This window comes from Macrotis lagotis, chromosome 2 (genome assembly GCF_037893015.1).
Source record: "Macrotis lagotis isolate mMagLag1 chromosome 2, bilby.v1.9.chrom.fasta, whole genome shotgun sequence".
Lineage (NCBI taxonomy): Eukaryota > Metazoa > Chordata > Mammalia > Peramelemorphia > Peramelidae > Macrotis > Macrotis lagotis.
In genome coordinates, this window is record NC_133659.1 from 312302845 (window position 1) to 312323208 (window position 20364).

The 20364-nt window shown below is 35.6% G+C and overlaps 1 protein-coding gene across 7 annotated transcripts in view; it reads right to left on the bottom strand.

The window, feature by feature from the left end:
- The window catches only part of CEP83 (centrosomal protein 83), a 120814-nt gene that overhangs the window by 25559 nt on the left and 74891 nt on the right, over positions 1 to 20364 (bottom strand). For all 7 annotated transcript variants that reach the window (XM_074226598.1, XM_074226593.1, XM_074226592.1 and 4 more), the window contains 2 exons: positions 12253 to 12489; positions 9264 to 9395 (listed from right to left, as the gene is read on the bottom strand). In XM_074226598.1, the coding sequence (XP_074082699.1) occupies positions 9264 to 9395; positions 12253 to 12489 (369 nt within the window). The remainder of the gene's footprint in view (positions 1 to 9263; positions 9396 to 12252; positions 12490 to 20364) is intronic.

The window sequence follows — 20364 nt, forward strand, 5'->3', positions numbered from 1 at the left end:
AGTCAACATTTTCCAATTTTAACAAATGGCTGTTTGCAATGCAAAAGAACACCTGGGTGTGTTTGATATCTAAGTCAATGAAATTTGGGTAAACATTTGTTGGATTTTAAAATAGATTTTGTATCTATGTGACTAAAAATAGTTTGTCAAATGTGATCCCATATAAACATTCCAGAGAGGAAACATTAAGTTCTCAATCATAGAGTGTGATTCTGAGAATAATTTTTTTAAAAGAAGAAAACTTTGATTTATTTCTATACAATGAGTTTTTTCTACCAATCATGAGTTTTGCATAGTTTATCTCATAATCCTTTTTGTAGGTTAAACACTGATTTTGTAGGATGCTTATTGGGTTTAAGGATCTAGAAAGCATTCCCTCCTTGTCATATTAATTTGGGATCACCGGAAGATAGAACTCACCATATTCATGAACTCATTGGCCAACTGTATTAACAGTTAAGGCTACTGTGTGAATCTGAATGACCAGAATCATGCATTTTGAATTCTTGGGTAATCATTTCTAGTTATTATTGCCATTTAATTCCTACACACACACACACACACACATTATGTTGAGTCTATACTATAATCCCTATGAAAAGTCTTGTATTCTGCTGTTCTTGAATTTCAACTTTATATTATTTTTTAAGGTTTTTTTGCAAGGCAAATGGGGTTAAGTGGCTTGCCCAAGGCCACACAGCTAGGTCAACATTAAGTGTCTGAGACCGGATTTGAACCTCTTGACTCCAGGGCTGGTGCTTTATCCACTGTGCCACCTAGCCGCCCCTGTTCTTGAAGTTCAAAAAAAGTTTTATTTATATTTTTAAATCTCTTAAGGTACTTGACAATGTGTTTCTCTGAAAAAACTAATCATTTGGTAATAGGATTGGTATAAGAATAAATAAATGTTAATATAAATAGAATTGTTATTTTGGTATATATTGGCATGATCTACTATCTAAGAGCAATGAATATTTCTAAATTCTGTGAAGAATATCATGATCATGCAGCTCTATTCAGAGTTTCTTTATGTGCCTTCAGCAGATAGATTCCCAAGTACTTTATGCATTCTGAACATAATGGAATTCCTCTATTTTTCCCTGCTGGATTTTACTGATAATGTACAAAAATGCTAACAGTGTACAACTTTGCTGAAATTATTATTTCAATTAATTTTAGTTGACTTTTGGGAGCTTTATCATTTCAAAAAAGTGACAGTTTTGTTTAGTTTAATTTTTCTCATCATAATGGATAGCTGGCATTTATACAGTTATAATAAATAATAATAGCTAGAATTAGAATATTGAACTTATTTTTATTTTTATCTCTGGTCTTATTGGAAAAACCTCTCTCAACAAACAATGCTGGCTTGTAGTTCTGCTTTTTTTTTTAATGCAAAGCTGCTGATTGAAGAACCGTTAGAATATACAGTAGGTAATTGGGGAGCATACATTTTTCTTTTTTTTTAGTTCATTTTATCTTTAAATTTTTTCCCCAGTTACATGTAAAAGCAACTTTCAATACTTACTTCCAAATCTTTGAGTTCTAAATTCTCTCCCTCCCCCTCCCCTACTCCCCCTCATTGAGAAACCAAGTTATTTGGTATAAGGTTTAAATGTGTAGCCATGAAAAACATTACTACAATGGTCATGTTAAAAAAGTAAACACCCCCCACCACACACACACACACACACACACACACACACACACAGAAAGAAAAACCTCAAGAAAAATACAGTGAGAGAAAAAAAAGTGTGCTTCAGGCTATATTCAGTTCTGTCTTTGGGAAGGATCACCTACTTTATTATCAGTCTATCAGAGAAAGTGCTTCAATAATTTTTTTCCCTACAGTTGCTATTGCTAGCTGTATTTCCCTACATCCTATTCCTCCCCACCCCTATTTATTATCTCTATTTAATATCTCTCCTTTTTAATATCTCTCTATTTAATATCCCTATTTAATATCTCTCCTTTTCACCTTGTTCCTCCTCAAAAGAGTGTTGTATTTGACTACCCTCTCCCATGATCTTCCCTCTCTTTTATCCCCTACACTCCCCCTCCACTCCCCTGTCCCCTTTCTCCCATCCTTTTCCTCATTTTTCTCCAGGGTAAGGTAGATTTCTATCCCAATTGTGTATGTTATTCCCTCTCTGAGTCACTCCCCCTCCTCACCTTCCCCACTTACACTCCAGTGCAAAAGCTTTCTCTTGCCTCTTTTATGTGAACTAACTTATCCCACTCCACCTTTCCTTTCCCTTTCTCCCAGGACATTCCTGCGTCCCCCATCAATGCTATCTTTTTTATACATCGTACCATCATATTCAGTTCCCTCCTGTGCCTTATCTATATATGCTCCTTCTAATTGCTCTAATAAATGAGACACAGTTTATAAGAGTTATCAGTATCATTTTCCCACACAGGAATACACATAGTTCAACATCATTAAATCCCTCATAATTTGCTCTTCTCACCCACTCTCTCTATGCTTCACCTGAGTTGTATTTGATGATCAAACTTTCTGTTCAGCTCTGGTTGTTTGGTCCTGAAAGTTTCAAAGTCCCCTGTTTCATTGAAAGTCCATCTTTTTCCCTGAAAGAGGATGTTCAGTTTTGCTGGGTAGTTGATTCCTGGTTGTAATCCAAGTTCTGGAATATTATATTCCAAGCCCCATGAGCTCTTAATGTAGAAGCTGCTAAATTCTGTGTGATCCTGACTGTAGTTTCACTATATCTGAATTGTTTCTTTCTGACTGCTTGTAATATTTTCTCCTTGACTTGGAAGTTCTGGAATTTAGCTATAATATTCCTGGCAGTTTTTATTTTGGTATCTCTTTTAGGAGGTGATTGGTGGATTCCCTCAATTTCCATTTTAGCCTCTGCTACTTCTAGGATATCAAGTCAATTTTCCTGAAGAATTTCTTGAAAAATGATGACTAGGTTGCTTTTCTTGGTCATGACTTTCAAGTATCCCAATAATTTTTAAATGATCTCTCCTGGATCTGTTTTTCAGGTCAGTTGTTTTTTCCAGTGGGATATTTCACATTTTCTTCTACTTTTTTATTGTTTTGGTTTTGTTTCATTGTTTCTTGATTCTTCACAAAATCAACAACTTCCCTTAACTCCATTCTACATTTGAAGGAATTATTTTCCTCAGAGAGCTTTTGCATCTCCTTTTTCATCTGGGCCAGTTCTGCTTTTTAAGACATTCTTCTCCTCATAGGCCTTTAGGATTGCCTTTTCCATTTGACCCAAACTGGTTTTTAAGATGTTTTCTTCACTATTTTTTTGTAATTCCTTCACCAAGTTGATAACTTGGTTTTCATCATTTTCCTGCATTGCTCTCATTTCTCTTCCCAATTTTTCCTCTACTTCTTTCATTTGATTTTCAAAATCCTTTTGAGCTCTTCCATAACCTGAGCCCAATTCATATTTTTCTTGGAGGTTTTGGATGCAGAAGCTTGGACTTTGTCATCTTCTGAGTGTGTATTTTGATCCTCCATAGAAGTAAAGTAACTCTCTGTGGTCAGATTCTTTTTCTTCTGTTGTTTGCTCATTTTCTCCCATGACCTGATTTTAATTTTTTGTTAAAGGGGTGGGGGGTGCGGGGGGGGAATCTCTGCTTCGGGGGGGGGGGAGGATGGACTATCCCAAGCTTTTTTTTTTTTGGATTTTTTTTTTTTTTGCAAGGCAAATGGAGTTAAGTAGCTTGGCCAAGATCACACAGCTAGGTGTCTGAGGCCAGATTTGAACTCAGGTACTCCTGACTCCAGGGCCAATGCTCTATTCACTGCACCACCTAGCCACCCTGTCCCAAGCTTTTGAGGGTTTTCACAGCTGTTTTCAGGGAGGGCCCTGAAAGTTTGCAATTCCTCCAAGGTCTTATGAGAGGCTCTGAATGCTCTCCTGGACTGTGGATAACCACAAGCACTCCCCTCTTTCCTGGAGCCATGAGGAAGGTCATTGCTCTGCTGCAGGCAGTATACTCAGAGCCAGGAGGGCCCCATACTGCCCCTCTGAGTATGAGTCCTGCCTCGGGGATAGACAGCAAAGAGACCTCTGCAATGTTCCCCAACACCCCCTGCCATCCGTGGACTGAGCAGAAGCAGCAGCTAGGTGGATCCCCAGGACTGCTCCTGGCCCCCAGAGACTGAGTCTGCACTGGGCCTACGCTGGAGAGGGCTCCGCAAAAGCATAACGTTTTTCCCGCTGACCTTCCCAATTGTCCTTGCCAATTTCTGTGAGAGATCTGGAAACTACCACTGCTGCCCCAGACCCAGGAACCCAGGAACCCCATAGTCTATTCCTGGATGACTGGAGCCTTGCTCTGGAGTGACCTGGGCTGCACTGCAGCCCTTTCTAACACTGGTTGTAATTGCCCTTCCCAGAGATCTTCCAGACTGTCTTAGGCTGGAAAATTGTTTCACTCAGTCTTTTTGTGGCTTCTGCCACTCTAGAATTTGGTTAGAGTCATCACTTAAAGTGGTTTGGAGGAGAGCTTGCAGGAGTCCCTGTCTTTACTCCACCATCTTGGCTCTACCCTCGGAGCATTGGTTAGCTTTTAGTTTTAAGTAGATATTATGTAATGACCACTTAAAGAAAATGTTCTTCATCTCTCTATTCTCTAATTTGTTTTTTTTTAAATAAAAGTACTTACTGATAGAATCATATGGTTTTTTTTATGAACCAACAAACTAATTTTAATCTAGTCACAGCATGTAATCTTTTTAATATGTGACTGCAACCTCTTTATTAATATTGTTCTTAATATTTTTGCACGATTTTTCATTAGTCTAGTTCTCTTTCTTTCTATAATTTAAGTATCAAATAATTTATCAAAATAATTTAAGTATCAAAAACATAATTGTATCATAAAGAATTTAGAAGAGATCTTTTTCATCTATTGGCAAATAATTCATTTAATATTAAAACACTTTTTCCTTTGAATGTTAATAAAAATTCACTTCCAAAACATTTGATCCTGGAATTTTTTTCTCTTGGGAATTCATTATGGCTTGTTCAATTTCTTTTCCTGATATTGGATTATTTAAATAATTGACTTCTTTTGCTGTTAATATGAGCGTTTTGCTTATGTATAGATATTCACCTGTAAGTTTATCAGTTTTCTTTGCATATATATAAAAGGGCAAAATAGTTTCATTCTTATAGTTTCATTGATTTCATCTCCAATTGCAAATTTTCCTTTCTCTTTTTTGTTTAGTTGATTTTTCTGATTTAATCTGATCAACTGCTTATCTATTTTATGAGTCTCCTGACCCTCAAAAATGTAGCTTCTAGAACTATTCTTTTCTTTTTCCTTTCTTTTTGCTATTAATTTTGTTAACTCTGTCTGATTTTCAGAATGTCTACTTTGGTGTTTGGTTATAGGCTTCTGATTTGCTTTTTCTCTAGTGCAGAAGTGAAGAACCTTTTTTCTATCAAGGGTCCTTTGGATATTTATAATATCATTTGTGGGCCATACAAAATTATCAACTTAAAAATTAGCCACTAGATTTGATCATTTAATTATTTAATTAATTAAAAGGCTATTCTGCAGTTCCTATGGTAGTGTCATACCAAATGATTTTGTGGGCTTTATATGATCCTTGGCCAGATATTTCCCAACCCTGCTCTAGTGCTTTTTTTTTTTTTAAAAAAGCTACATGCCCATATTCATCTATGTGTTCTTTATCTCCTTTATAAAGAGAAATTTTCCCCTTAGGACTACTTGATCTTCATCACAAAAATTTCAGTATGTTGCTTCACTGATGTCTTTCTTTAATGAAATTTTCAACAGTTTGAACAGTACTTTGATTCATCAGTTCTTTTAGATTTAATTATCTAATCTCCAATTAAATTCTAATTTTTTTCTTCAAAAGACTTTTGCTGAATATAATTTTATTGGTTATGGCCTATAAAGGTTGTTAATATTTCTGCTTTTCTCCATTTATTTGTGAGTTTTTTTGTGGTCAATTTTCATAAAAGCACCACACCTGGTTGAGACCATGAAAATGCCTGTTTTCATTTAGCAATTGCTAAAGGTCTATCATATCTAATTTTTCAAAACTTCTATTCAGACCCTTCACTTTTTTCTCATTCATCTTTCTGTGATATTTGAAAGGGGCACAATTGAGGTCCCCCCATTATTATAATTTTGTAATTATATTCAAATATTATGCAATTCAGTGCACAAAGCACATATATTAATGTGTTAACTATGATGTGTTAGCATAATGCAGTTTTCCCACTTAATCTTTTCCTATCATGTCTATTTTTACTGTTACCTTGTCTGAAATCATGACTACTAACCTTACTCTTTTCAGTTAAGCTGAAGCATAAAAGATTTTGTTCTCTCTCCTCATTTTAATTTTCTGTGAATCTTTATGTATCTTTTAACTTTTTAAGTCTTCATCTCCCTGTATCTAGGCTAGAAGTACTCCTACAGTACAGTACAAAAGTACAGCTACTAACTATTAACTAATCTCACTATTGCTTGACCCAGAACATTGGAGTTTCTAATTTGGTCAAGTTTATCCCACTTTAGACATCCTTGTACAACTCCCTCCCTTCCCTCCCCTACTGAGGATTCTCTTTGTTATGGCAACTTAGAACTACCAAACTCAAGTGATCCATCAGCCTCAGCCTTCCTTTGTAGCTGGGATTATAGGCATGTATGACCCACATCTAGGGAATATTTATACTTCAAATGATTTTCATATTAAAAACCTTAGTGTTGGATTCTACTTTTTAATCCATTCTTCTGTTTCATGGGAGAGTTCATCTCATTCACATTCACAATAATGATGGCTAACATTGTATTTCTTTAAATTCTGTCATCTTGTGCTTTCTCCTCTTTTTGGACCCTACATCTACTTCAGAAGAAAAGTAAAAGAGAAAATTTGCTGAACACTAATTTTCTCTAAATGGAGCAATATTTCCACTTCCTACACCTTTCCTCCAATCACAGGATTTTTGACTCTCTTGTAAAAAAACTCATTTTTACAGTCTATCCTTTCACATGGGAATTTGTTTTGTTTGTAAACATTTACAAAAAGGAGGTGATGATCACCAGGATACCACACAGTTATGGTTCTTCAAGAACAGGTCAAAGTGGCAAATATATCACTCCCTTTTTTGAAGGAATAATTATGCTGATGGATCAGGGAGAAGTCACAGAAGATGTCATTCAAAGCATCCAATAGTTTTTCTTTCTGACCTTAATTCAAAATGAGGATGTGTGACCTAGAAAATAGTTTTACTAAGTGTATCTGATACTATTTGAATAACAACTCAAAGAGCATTAATTAACAAAGCAGATCAATGGAAAATTACTTCTGGTAGAATATAAAGAACTATATTTAGCCATATGATGTTCAATACTTAAATCAGTGACTTGAAAGAAGGCAAAGATGACATATTCATCAAATTTGAAAGATTATATTGAGCTGAGAGGATTGTGAACATTTTGGATGAGAGGGTCAAGATACAAAAGGATCTCAAAAAGCATCTATAAATAAAATTTAATATGAATAAAGGTGAAGTCCTACACTTGGGTTCAAAGAATTAATTATTTATGTATATGACAGGGGGGATGGGTTTGAGGGTAGAAAAGAATAACCAACAGTTCCTCAGTAAGCTATAGGTAATAAAAATTCATGGTTTCACATAAAAACTTTCTGGCCCACTTTGTTATGTGAAAATTTTCAAATTAGTAAAGTCTAGAATAAAAAACGAACACTGGTTAAAAAAAAAAGTTAAAAACCTAATGCACTACAAAGTCAATGATTCAAAAGTGTAATAACGGCACACCTAAATTGCTAATAGTGTCTGAGGATGCAGTAGAGAGATAGAGAATAAAAATAGTAATAGTTCTGATGTACTCTTCCTGGTCAGACCACCACTTTGTTCAGTGTTAAGAACCACATATGTTAAGAAAAACATGAACACTTTGGAGTGTGTCCAGAGAAAGGAGATGACCAAGACAGGAGGAGAGCTAGAGAAAATTTTGTTTGAGGATCTCTTTAAGAAATTAAGGATAGGGAAAGCTAGGTGGCGCAATGGATAGAGCACTGGCCCTGGAATCAAGAGGACCTGAGTTCAAATCTAGTCTCAGACACTTAATAATTACCAAGTTGTGTGACCTTGGGCCATTGCCTTGAAAAAATAAATAAAATAAGGATGTTCAGTGCCCAGCAAAGAAAAGGCTTAGGAGGGAAAAAGAGCAGAGGAAGAACATGATATTTGAAGAGAGACAGATTTTGACATGATTAAAGAAAATCTTCCAAATAATGAGAAATATAAAAATGTGGAATGTGCTAACTTTTTAAGGTAATTAAAAGATAAGGTCACAGATTTAGAGCTATAAGGGATCTCAGATCATTTAGCCCACTGGTGTCAAACTCAAATAAAAATAGGGACTTTTAAACCATACATGAGGATTCCTTGGGGCTACATATTGACTTAGAAAATCTCATTTAAATTTTATCTTTGTTCTATTGAATTTTTATTTAGTTAGTTAAATATTTCCCAATTAGCTATTTATTTGGTTCTGGTATATCGTAAGCTCAATGTTCCTGCTGATTTGACATCTCTGATATGCTCCAGATCTCTAATTTTAAGGACAAGCAAACTGAAGCTAAAATGACATTTGTAAAGGCCCCCTAGGTAGTTAAAGCAGGACAGCTAGGATTCAAATCAATCTTCTAACTGAAATCCAGCATTTTTCCACTCTACCGATTTTTTCTGTATATGGTAAAAGGGGACATTTGCTCATATATGGGCCTTTCTAATTCTGTAATTCTATGCTTTTACCATTACATGCTTAATTTCCATTTATTCTTTTAGGTTTCAGGGATGGATGTCTAACCTTTTCTTTGTACTATTTACATTATTCATGTATTTGTTGAGAGAAGATTATTCTGAGAAGAATAAAGTCTCATAGAAAGATACATTTTTTGTTTTATGTCTCAAAGCATATTTTACAAATAAGTAAAAACTAGTCTGAAAATTGCTCACAAGGTACTTAAGTCATTATATCATTTGAAAAAATAAAAATACAAGCAAAGAATGAAGAATGTAGTTGGAGCTTGCTTACAATACACTATATGCTATTCTATTTACAAAGATCACCTTCCCATCCTACAGCAGTAAAAGAATGTTTATTGCATTTGTAACTTCACAGAACAGTTCAAAGACAGTTGAATGACTTTTTCCTCAGTTTGAAAATATCTACTTTAAATATATTTTAGAATGAACAAGAACTCTTACTTTACTGGTCAATGAAGTGATTTCTCTTTCAGCTTTGTGCAGTTTACTAATTAAAAGGGTGTTTTGCTCATTAGTTGATTGTAGTTCTTTTTCCACTCGATCATACTGAAGTTTGGCTGACTGTTTTTCTGCCTTTAGGTAAAACAAAATGATATTTTAAGGTTTAATCTTTATTCCTTTTTAATAACTGATCTCATATACAACAAATACAATTAAAGAATGTGTTGGGGGCACCTAGGAGTTACAGTGAATAGAGCACCAGCCCTGGAGTCAAGAGGACCTGAGTTCAAATCCACCTCAGACACTTAGTAACTACCCGTGTGACCTTCCACAGGTCACTTAACCCCATTTCCTTGCAAAAACAAAACAAAACAAAACAAAAAAGAATGTGTTGATATACATAAAACAACAAATATCAAACTGCAGAAGAGTAACAGATGTCAAAATTGCAAAAGCAATTTTCTCAAGCAAATATATTCATATACACACAAATATGTATACATATACATATATATACATATATATATGAAACAGAAATCAAACAATTCCCATCATATTCAGATGTCAACTAGCCAAAACACAGCCAATAACTATTATGCAATGGAAGAGATCCCTGAGCAAGTTTAAAGACCAACAGTTTCTAATGTTCTTTTTCTAAGATCTAAATATCTTTGTGCCCATCCATACCTAAGCTTCTCTGATCATGTTTTGAAGGCAGGACTATGACTTCCCCATTTGGTATTTTCCTGTGCTCAGCACCTGGTACCTAGCAGCTAACTAATTAATATGTTTTTGTTGAACTGGCTGCTAAATTCAACTGAATAACACAGTTAAGCACTGGCATAAATTAGGTTTGCGCTCTCTCTCTCTCTCTCTCTCTCTCTCTCTCAAGACTTTTAAAAAGTTAAAAAAAATGTTTTTTTTTTATTTAAGGCAATGCAGTTAAGTGACCTGCCCAAGGTCACACAGCTGGGTAATTACTAACTGTCTGAGGTCACATTTGAACTCTGGCCCTCACTGACTCCAAGGCCGGTGCTCAATCCACTGCGCAACCTAACTGCCCCCATTAAGACTCTCTTAACCTTTCCTCTTCCTTAATCCTTTGTGTCCTCTGTGACTATGTCAGAGAACAGCCTTCCACTGGAAACTCAAAAGATATCCCTTCCTAACTCCATCACTACAGACCAAGGGCCTCACAAAAGGCCCCGCAGCAACAACAGATATGAAGGAAAGCAGGCTTTCCTCAGGGATCAGAAAGTCTTTTGCTGCCAGATTGTAATGCAGATAGCTATAGGGAGGTAATTCAATCCAGCTCATTAAAAGAATAATTATTATAATAGCAATATGGTAAAGATCAACAACTTGGAAAAACAAAGATCTCTGAACCATGTAATAACCAACCACAATTTCAAAGGACTGATGATGGAGCATGGTATTATCTATATTCCAAAAGAGAGGTAAGAAACAGAAGGATACACATCATTTTTAGACCCTGCCAATGTGGGGCTTTTGTTTTGCTTAACTAAGAATAAATAAGAATAAACTTAAGAGTTTTATTATTTTTTCTCCCATATAGAAATGGTGTTGGGAGGGAGACAAAAGAAACTATTAATAGAAAAAGTAAAAATTTTCTAAAATTAAATATTTTATTTAAACAGTTATTTAGCATCTAGACATGCAAGGCATCATCCCTACATCTTGGGGGATACAACATATACACAAATAGGTATGTTAAAAGGAAATCTGAGGAAAGAGACCTCATGCTAATAATATGGGGATCAGAAAAAGCTTCTTGGAAGAAATGGCATCTGAGCTGGTCCTTGTGAAGGAAGCAAAGGATTCTTAGAAGAATTAATATGTTTGAGGCCAGGAAAGAACTTGGGCAAACTACATGGAGGTGGGAGGCAGAAGTCAAATTTTAAAAATAGTTACGAGTTCAATCTGGCTGATGTGCTAGAAGAATAGTATTCAATAAGGATGGAAAGTTAACTGGAAACCAAATGGTCTACAGCCTGGCTAAGAAGCATTTAGGTAGGTTCTTTTAAGAGGGAAAAAGAATCACTGACAGTCTCTGAGTTGCTATGGTATCCTGTAAGAAGATGATGCAAGATGAGAGGAAAAAGAAAGTATACAGAATGAACTCACATAGATATTAGGCTCTCTCTTTTTTTGAAAGGTCATGAGCAAAGTGAGAACTTCAGTAGTTTCTTCTATAACTACAAGGCCCAAATACTTCCAATCAAGAGAGATGAATGCTGTGCTCTGACTGGCCAAGCAGCCCACAAGGTCAAACTTCTAAGGACAGAGCCTGGTGCCATATTCTTAGCAACACCTCTGTTCACAAATAATACATGTATCCTAGGTTGAAAAAAATCTTAAGATGGTCTAGATGACATCAAACTAGTGATGAATGAGTGCCCAATATGCACCATGGACCAGTGCAGCAAACAAGATGGAATCCGAATGAACAGAATCCCCCAGGGCAGCTGCCAACTTGGACACAACAGAAGGGACTGGCAGAGGAGAAAGACAGGCCGACTTTTACTTCTTTTGGTCAGAGGTTGTTGGTAAGATGCAAAATGGTACTTCTACTGAAACAGGAAATTCAATCTTAACATAGAAATTAAAGTAGAGCATAAGCCAACAACTGTATAGGATGGAATTTGTATCTGAGAAGACTTCTGTTTTTATGGGCACTGTCTCTTTTGGTTGAGCAAATATTCTCTGTGATGACAAGAGAAACATCAATTCACTTCAGAGGGGTACCTTGTTGATTCACAGAATCAACAATCCCTCCCTAACAATGCAAAACTGTTGTCTTTGAATCAGTAAGCTCACTCTGATCTAAACAAAACCGGCACACTTGGGAACCCACACATGCGTCAGCATTGATCTGTGAGGCTACCAACACATGTATTCTCAAAAGCAAGTCATTTTCAAGGGCATTTAAAGCTACTAATCTATAGGGAAACAATTAAAATCAACTTACCTCCAGAGACCTGATGGTAGTCTGCATCTCGGCCAGCTGGCGCACCTGAATCCTTTGGATATTTTCAGCCTGGGTGCCACAGTTCTCTTTCTCTGCAAGTAATTCTTTTATTTCATCCTGCAAGCCTTTCAATTTCTGACACAACTGGGCTTTTTCTAGGGCAAGCTTTTCCATCCGTTTGCTCTCTTTTGGGTCAACAATATGAACTTCTTCTTTATCTTTCACTAGTCTTGCAATCTTAGAATAATTAGAATTGAAGTTATTCATTTTTTCAGGAGTTGGAAACAAAATTAAACACTGTGTTAAATATAAAAAGGTCAGATACTATCAAACTATTTGGAAAAGTCAGAGGTCACTGGTTCAGAGCTAGCATGAAACTAAGATATCATCAACTCCCAACTCTCATTTTCCAGATGAAAAAACTGAGGTCCATATGATCATGAGAACTACATTTCCTATGGTACCTGGTTACTGTTAACAAAATATTTTTATGAATATTTAAAAAAAAAAGAAGAAAAAGTGATATATTGGCTGTGGCAGTGGCTTTGGGAATCAGGAGGGCTTGATGCTCATTCCTTATAGGATTTGTGACTTCAGGCCTAATGCAGAGGGATTTATATCTCATGGCCTAGCACATAATCAGAATTTAATAAATCATTACTGATTTGTTGACTGATTAATTAAAGTGTAGTCCCAGGAAATCTAAAAACAAGGAGAGAGCACTAAATGTTCATTTATTAAATTCTGATTATGTGCTGAGTACTGAGCTAAGAATGGGATGGAAATGGGAAAAATGAAATAGTATCTGTGTGAGGAGTTTACATTCTCCCAGAGAAAGTCTATGTGCACACACACACACACACACACACAGGACAACACAAAATAAATGCAAGGCAGTATGGCAAAAGGAGCAGCGGCAGCTGGGGTGATAAGGATGGCCAGTTAAAAGCTGCTTCTTCAAATAAGAAGGGGATTCTATGAGGCAGAGGACACTGCTTCCAGTTAATCATGTCTAAGGGGCCAGGTTGTGAAGGACTTGTGGGAGCCAACGGTGTTTGGTGAGTATAAAGGTGGTGGCATGATCACATCTCTACTGAAGAAAATTCCATTGGCAGCTCCACAGAGGAGAGACTGAACAGGGGAAAGATGAGGCAGTGAGATCAATATGGAGGCAACTGCAGCTATCCAGGAGAGAAGCAAGAAGGATCTAACTGAAATGGAGCCTATGTGAGGACAGAGAAAAGGTGGATGGTAAAAAGTGCTGTGAAGGCAGGAACATGTGGGCTGAGATTGCACACCTGGGCCTGTCTGCACAAGTTAAAATGGAAGGAGTGAATTGGGAGCTGGGAAGACTTGGGTTTAGCTACATCTCTGGTACTTACTAAGGTCGGACAACAGGCAAGTCCCTGGCTCTCATCTCTAACATAGGGATAATATATTACTTATTAATATATTACTTATAATATAACCTCTGGCCCTGAGTGACTGTGTGACCTGGGCAAATCATTAACCCCATACTTTCTCAGACAACTCTAATTCTACAGATTGCAAAATAGTTGTTGATGAGTATCACAAATTGACTTATAATGATCTCCTCTTACTTTCCAAAACCACCACCTATTTTATAGAGGTGCTGTGAGACTCATCTGAGGCAATGCATGTAAAGGATTATGCAAATATTAAAGTACTGTATATAATGTCAATAGTTACAATGATGATACTATATATTTCCCAGAGTAAAATGCTTGACATTTTTGTCCTGGTATTTCAAATATTTAGCATAATACCCATCACACAGCAGGCATTAGTAAATGCTTCTTCAATTAAAAACCATAATGAGTTCAATATAGGTCTCATTTCTCCTCTAATCTGGCTCTTCCAAAATTTGAGTATAGCTATCACAGTACTAGTAAGAGAAGATAAGGAAAGGAGCAAACAAAAAAAGAGTAGTGAGAGTCAAAATTCAGCATCTTCATTGAATGGAAGGAAATATTTTTTAAAACTGAGAATATTAAAAAAAAACACAGAATTTCTATTTGAAGGACTTTTGTGTCATTATCTAAGTTGAGTTCCTCTTCCACTGTCTCACCAAACCAAGGAGGTGGTGCTGGGCTATGTCACCTAAGGCTAAGCTCTGATGTGGATTTCAATATGTGGATGATTTTACATCTCTTGTCCGAAGACAAACCTACCTAAATTCAAAGAGACTCATTACCAGGAATAAAGAAAGTTTCAGCCACAGGAATTCAAAATAGTGTTTCCAAGATGTAAAGAAGCCTTGATTTCCATTGCTTGAGACAGTACCCACAAAAATCAGGACTTTCTTGAAATTCTGAAAGTAACTGTGTATAGCTTTGTGTGAGTGTGTGTGTGTGTGTGTGTGTGTGTGTGTGTGTCTGCATGTGTATGTTTCCTTTCAAAGAGCTCTCCTTTAGATATCTTTGAAAGAGTTGGCAAGGGAAGAATTCTAAATCAAAAAAGGCATAGAGACAATCCCAAAAGAAGAAACACATTAATTTCATGAACAAAACCATTGTAGTTAAGGTAACTTACCAATTCGCAAAAATATCTTTACCCTAAACATCCCTGATATTTAAGATTTCAGATTTAAAAAGTATTTAGGATACTCCAATGGATATGTGTTGCAAAAATATGAATTAAAATTTCTCAAAAGAATTGCAAACTCTTAAGAACTATAAAAAAAAAAGACTATTCCAAACTACCAGAAATAATAGAAATGAAAACCAAAGTAACTCTAAGGTTTTACCTCACACTCAGAAATCTGGCAAAGATGACAAAAGATTAGAAATCAATGTTTGAGATGTTGTAGAGAAACAGGCGCATTAAGACACTGCTGATAGAGCAGAAAAGTGGCTGAAAAACAATTTGAAATTGTTAAATCTTCAACCTAGACAACCCACTACCTCATACTCCCCAGAATATCAAAAATAAAAAGATCCCTTATTTACATGAAAATATTAATAACACTACTTTTTGTGTTAAGAAAGTATTAGAAATTAGGGTTGGAATCAGAGTTGGATTATACAAACAACTGCCCTGCTCACATTACTGAAGAGGTAGCAAATTACGGTTTGGAACAACTACTATATGGTCAGACTTACTTTAGCTATGTGGAACATTTTTCTTTTTCTTTTTAATAGGGAATCACATAAGACGTAGAAAGCAGAGTGGGGGGGAAAGATGCATTAGATAGATGAAAAAAATACTAAATCAAATAATAGAGCAATATAATAAGAATTAATTTAGAGTGAGGAAACCTAGATCCTTGTCTAGTTATAAAGACTGATTTGTTACCTCTAAAAAAAAAAGGAAAAAAATACATATCACTGGAATCAAAACCATAGAGTAAAAAACTGATACCAGTTCTGAAAGGCTATCTTCATCTACTCTAGTGGATTTCCAGAGAGCTAAATCATTTTGAAGAAATTTCATCATAATGTTTTACACACACACTCCAGAGAATATCAAGAACGAACTTGCATCTTATTTTTCATCTTTATAAAATCTTTATCATAATCATCTAGTTCCATGTACACTGAAGACATCCACGATGAAAATATGAGAAGTACTATGTAAATTTTTCCAATTCTACTTTTTTTCCAATTTTCTGTTCTCTATAGAAGACCATATCTTCTGACTAAAAAGTGATGAATTAATTGATTACAAAAATAGGCAAATAGCCTATTGTCAATCAAGGAGTCTCATGTGCAAATGTTAAGATTATAGATTATACCTGATAAATGCAAACAGAGAGATAACACTGTTACACAAGAATGATTGATTATTAATATCAAGCAATGCATTAAGCAAGAAGAAATACTCTGAACAAAAATATTCACCACTGTCAAAGAGGATGCCTTAGGGCCCTGTAGATGTTCCTGTCTGTAGTTGTCATTGTACAGACTGCATACAAGATTATTTGCATATTTGATAAGCGTACTATCTTTACCTTTAATAGATAAAAATGCACAAGGACAAACACAGATACTTGGGATCCTAGAATCTCATTTGCAAGTTGTCAATGAATCATTAATGACTACCCCATTGGGGCCAGACATTCAACATTTTTCAAATATAACTATCCTATTATCTACCTCATATTTCTCCACAGGAGACTTTTTCAATTTTATTTTGGCAAAATTTGGGCAAACTACATATAAACCATCCTTCGGATCTACCAAGTTAATAACAGCCCCAAAAATAGAATGGAAATTAACCTAACCTGCCCTTTCATCACTAGTTCCTTTTTCCAGATGTTTGTTAATGATTTTACTTTTAAAAAAAATCTAGAATTTTGTTTGCAAGCTCTCTGGTCTAGAGTGTGCAGAATTCATTCTCTTCCCATTCTTTGGTAAACTGGAACACTCATCCTAACTCAGTCCTTTAATATTCCTTATGCTATTATCTCATTTGATCCTTACATCAATCCTGCAGGTTAGTCTGTTATTATTGTCATTCTGCAAAGGAGAAAACTGAGATGGGGTAGAGATAATATCCCAACCTCTGATCCCATGCAAAATAAGCTAATTTTTCCTTAAAAGGGATTTAGATAGACTTCATGCTCAGGACTTGGTTGGCTCAGATTCAGGTTGCTGATGTCACTTTCTGATTGCCTAAGTAGTAATCTAATCATGTCCTGACACTTGACTAGTAGAAAATAATGGGCAACTCAAACAAGGAAACTTCATTAAGTTGAATCAACTCAAGGCTTCCTCAGTGCTTATCCTTGCTAAATCCTCCTGCTAAGGCTAAATAATTTTTTGTTAACTGTGATTTGATCTACCAATGTCTCATTTTTTTTTCCAATATTGAACTTAAACTATCTTCTGTAAGGCTTAAAAGGGGTAAATAGACAGAACTACACCTGGAACCCAGGTCATCTGATTCAAAAGTCAGTGCTGTTTCTATTGCATTGCAAAAGGCAAAGGAGACTCTGGCGGCCTCAAGAAAGTATCATTTGTAGAAGGCTGCAGACCATGAAAGAAACAACATATTCTTGATGCTAATATCAAAGAAAAAAGTACTTAACTATAATCACAATGCCATGTGAATGACTGATTTATCTTTGGTCTCTTCTCTGACCTATATACCTGCAACAGGGAAGTCAAGGATGAACAAAAACAACAAAGGAATATTCTCTGCATACTCAACCTGTATCTTGGCTTCTCCTCTCCCTCAGGACTCAGCATAGCTGCCCCTCTTTTTGTGCTTGATTCCTTCCCTGACCTCATTTTTTTCTCTTAACTCTACTATCACTTTCCATTCAGTAAAATCGTTTCTGTATAAGACATCCTATTAGTGTTGTTTATTATATCATAAAGTTACAATTTCCCTAATCAAGAGAGTACAGCTATAAAAATACAGTGACCTAGCACCAATGATAGTGACCTAGCACAAATTCTAATCTGACATTGTCATTAACTAGTTAAGAGAACTTGGGCAAGCTGCTTAAACTTTCTTATTATGCTCCTTCATCTATAAAATGAAGGAACTGGATTGTACAACACCTAACTCTAAATAGGATCTAAAGTTCTAAAATTCTTCCTCATCAATATGCAGCTTCAGTCACTAATATATTAAAAATGGAACAAACTATATAATTGTCATTATAAAAGAGAAAAGAGAACTGATTTTAATACTTTTCCCCCCTAAACTATCAAGGGAAATGCCAATTCCTCAGAAGTTCCTCTGGAACCAATAATAAATTTTTATTAATTAAATTAATTTAAATAATAAATTTTTATTAAAAGCATTTTCCCCAAAGAAAAAATAAATTAAAAGCCTAACATAACATGTGTCTATGCATATATATATTTGATAGCCACTTTTATCAGTTATAAACAAATATTTATAAATAATGCATTAATCTCAGAAAAGTCTAACAAAATACTGCTAATAACCTTCTCCCAAAGCAACAAATTCAAAGCCAAATTTAACAATATGTAGACATTACTATCTTATAAAAAAACAAAAATTCATAAAAACTATATTGAAGGGCAGCTAGGTGACACAGTGGATAGAGCACTGGCCCTGAAATCAGGAGTACCTGAGTTCAAATCTGACCTCAGACACTTAATTACCTAGCTGTATGGCCTTGGGTAAGCCACTGATCCCCATTGCCTTGCAAAAACTAAAAAAAAAAAAAGCAAAAAAAAAAACTACATAGGAAGCCTTAGTCCAAATACTCTTATGCCATGGGTGTACTAACATTGCAAAGAGTCAATTCATTTAATATGAACATTAAATATTATTAATTTAATATGAACATTAAATATTATCTAACATCTTAAATTATATTTTGGAAGCATCAGCTGATTTTGGAAAGTTGCATTATTAGGATTGTGCCTTGAAGTCTTTCTTGCTGCTGCTGCTTTCTAGACCCACAGGTACTGATACATGTGGTTGGATGATGAAATACAAGAAGTAAGAGAATGTAGTAAGCAAAGGAAATTAAAGCAGATTCTTAGTTATTACTGACAATCAACTGGTCAGAAGACAAAACATGACTTCAGCCTTATCTAAAACTCTTAGCAACCCAGCTTCCATTAATTAAGGTTTCCAAGTACTCTAATGGATTATCTTTCAGAACTTTTATTAATTACAATTCCCAGTACTTTCACAAGAGATTTCAATTATGGAAATTAAGGACACTACTGGCCCCTAACCACTTTCAAGTAATATACACATCAAATTTAATCTTTCCTTAGTGAAAGAATTAAGCACCAGATTTCAGAAGCAGGCTTCTTTTTTCCTCTTTTAAGAAACAACAAAACTGTTTAATAGAAACATAAGATCTCCAGATCTGAGTAATGTACATTAGTCAGAATACCCATATACTTTCAACAGCAATTCTCTGAACATTCTAAGTCTCATTTTTATGCAGTGTAGCTGATATACATTCTTCCCCTCCACATCTGAAGTATCTCCCATTTTCATCTCCATCTCCTCCCTTTCCTATTCTCAAAGGAAAGGCAATTCTCTCTTGATCTCATCCTCCCCAGTCTCCTTCATATTCATGTACAAATATGATTAGGTCTCAAACCTACTAAAAGTTTTCCTCTGTCCTTACTAACTGCTTGAACTATTTTCCCCTCTATCTACTTAAAAAAAAACAAAAACTGTCATCTATGTCTCTCCTTCCTTGCAATTTTGCTTTCAAACCTACCACTCTACTGAAATTGCCTTCTCAAAGGTCACAAATGATTGCCAAATCTACCACTTTCCTTAAGCCAATGACCCCTTGACATCTCTACAAAACTGTACATCTTCCTTGTGCTTCATCCTCCCTTGGTTCTCAGTTTCCACTTTCCCACACTTTCAATTCCCATCCTCTCCTGAAGGGATCTTTCGTCCACTTCACTGACACTTCGTTTCTCTCCTTCTGCCTCCTTAATGTTGTTTCACCAAGGTCGTCTCCTTAGCCCTCATCAGCTCTTTTACTTATTTCTCTTATTCAGCAATCTCATCTACTCACATGGCTTCAAATAGTAACTCTACAAATATGAGCTTCTGGGAAAATGTAGACAAGGAAGTCCCTAATAAAATCTCCCAGCAATTTATCACTGAGTTCTATTCTATTTAATATTTCCCTAACTTGAATAAGGATATAGATTTTATGCTTACTTAATTTCCTGATATTCCAAAGCCTAGAGGGATAGTTAAGATGTTGGAAGACAGATTCCAGATCCACAATGACTGACAGGTTGGAACAATGGGTCATAACATAATGGGGATAAATACAAAGTCTTACACTATTTGAAAATACAGATTTGAAAGAAATATCACCTCAACAAGTAAAAGGGGATGAGGGGGATCTACAGAACAATGCCTCTGAAAAAGATTTGGGGATTCAATGAACTACAAGCTCAATATGAGCCACTGTGACTCAGGGGTCCCCAAAATCAATGTAATTGGCTGCACCAAGCTCAGAGGAAAGATAGTCCCATTATACACCACCTTTATCAGACCACATGTGATGCACTGCCACCAGGTCTGGAGGGACATGCTACAGGAAGGGTTCTGACAAGCCAGAACCTGGACAGCCTAGAGGAAGGCAAGAGGATAAAGAGTCAGTTAAAGGAACTGGAAATA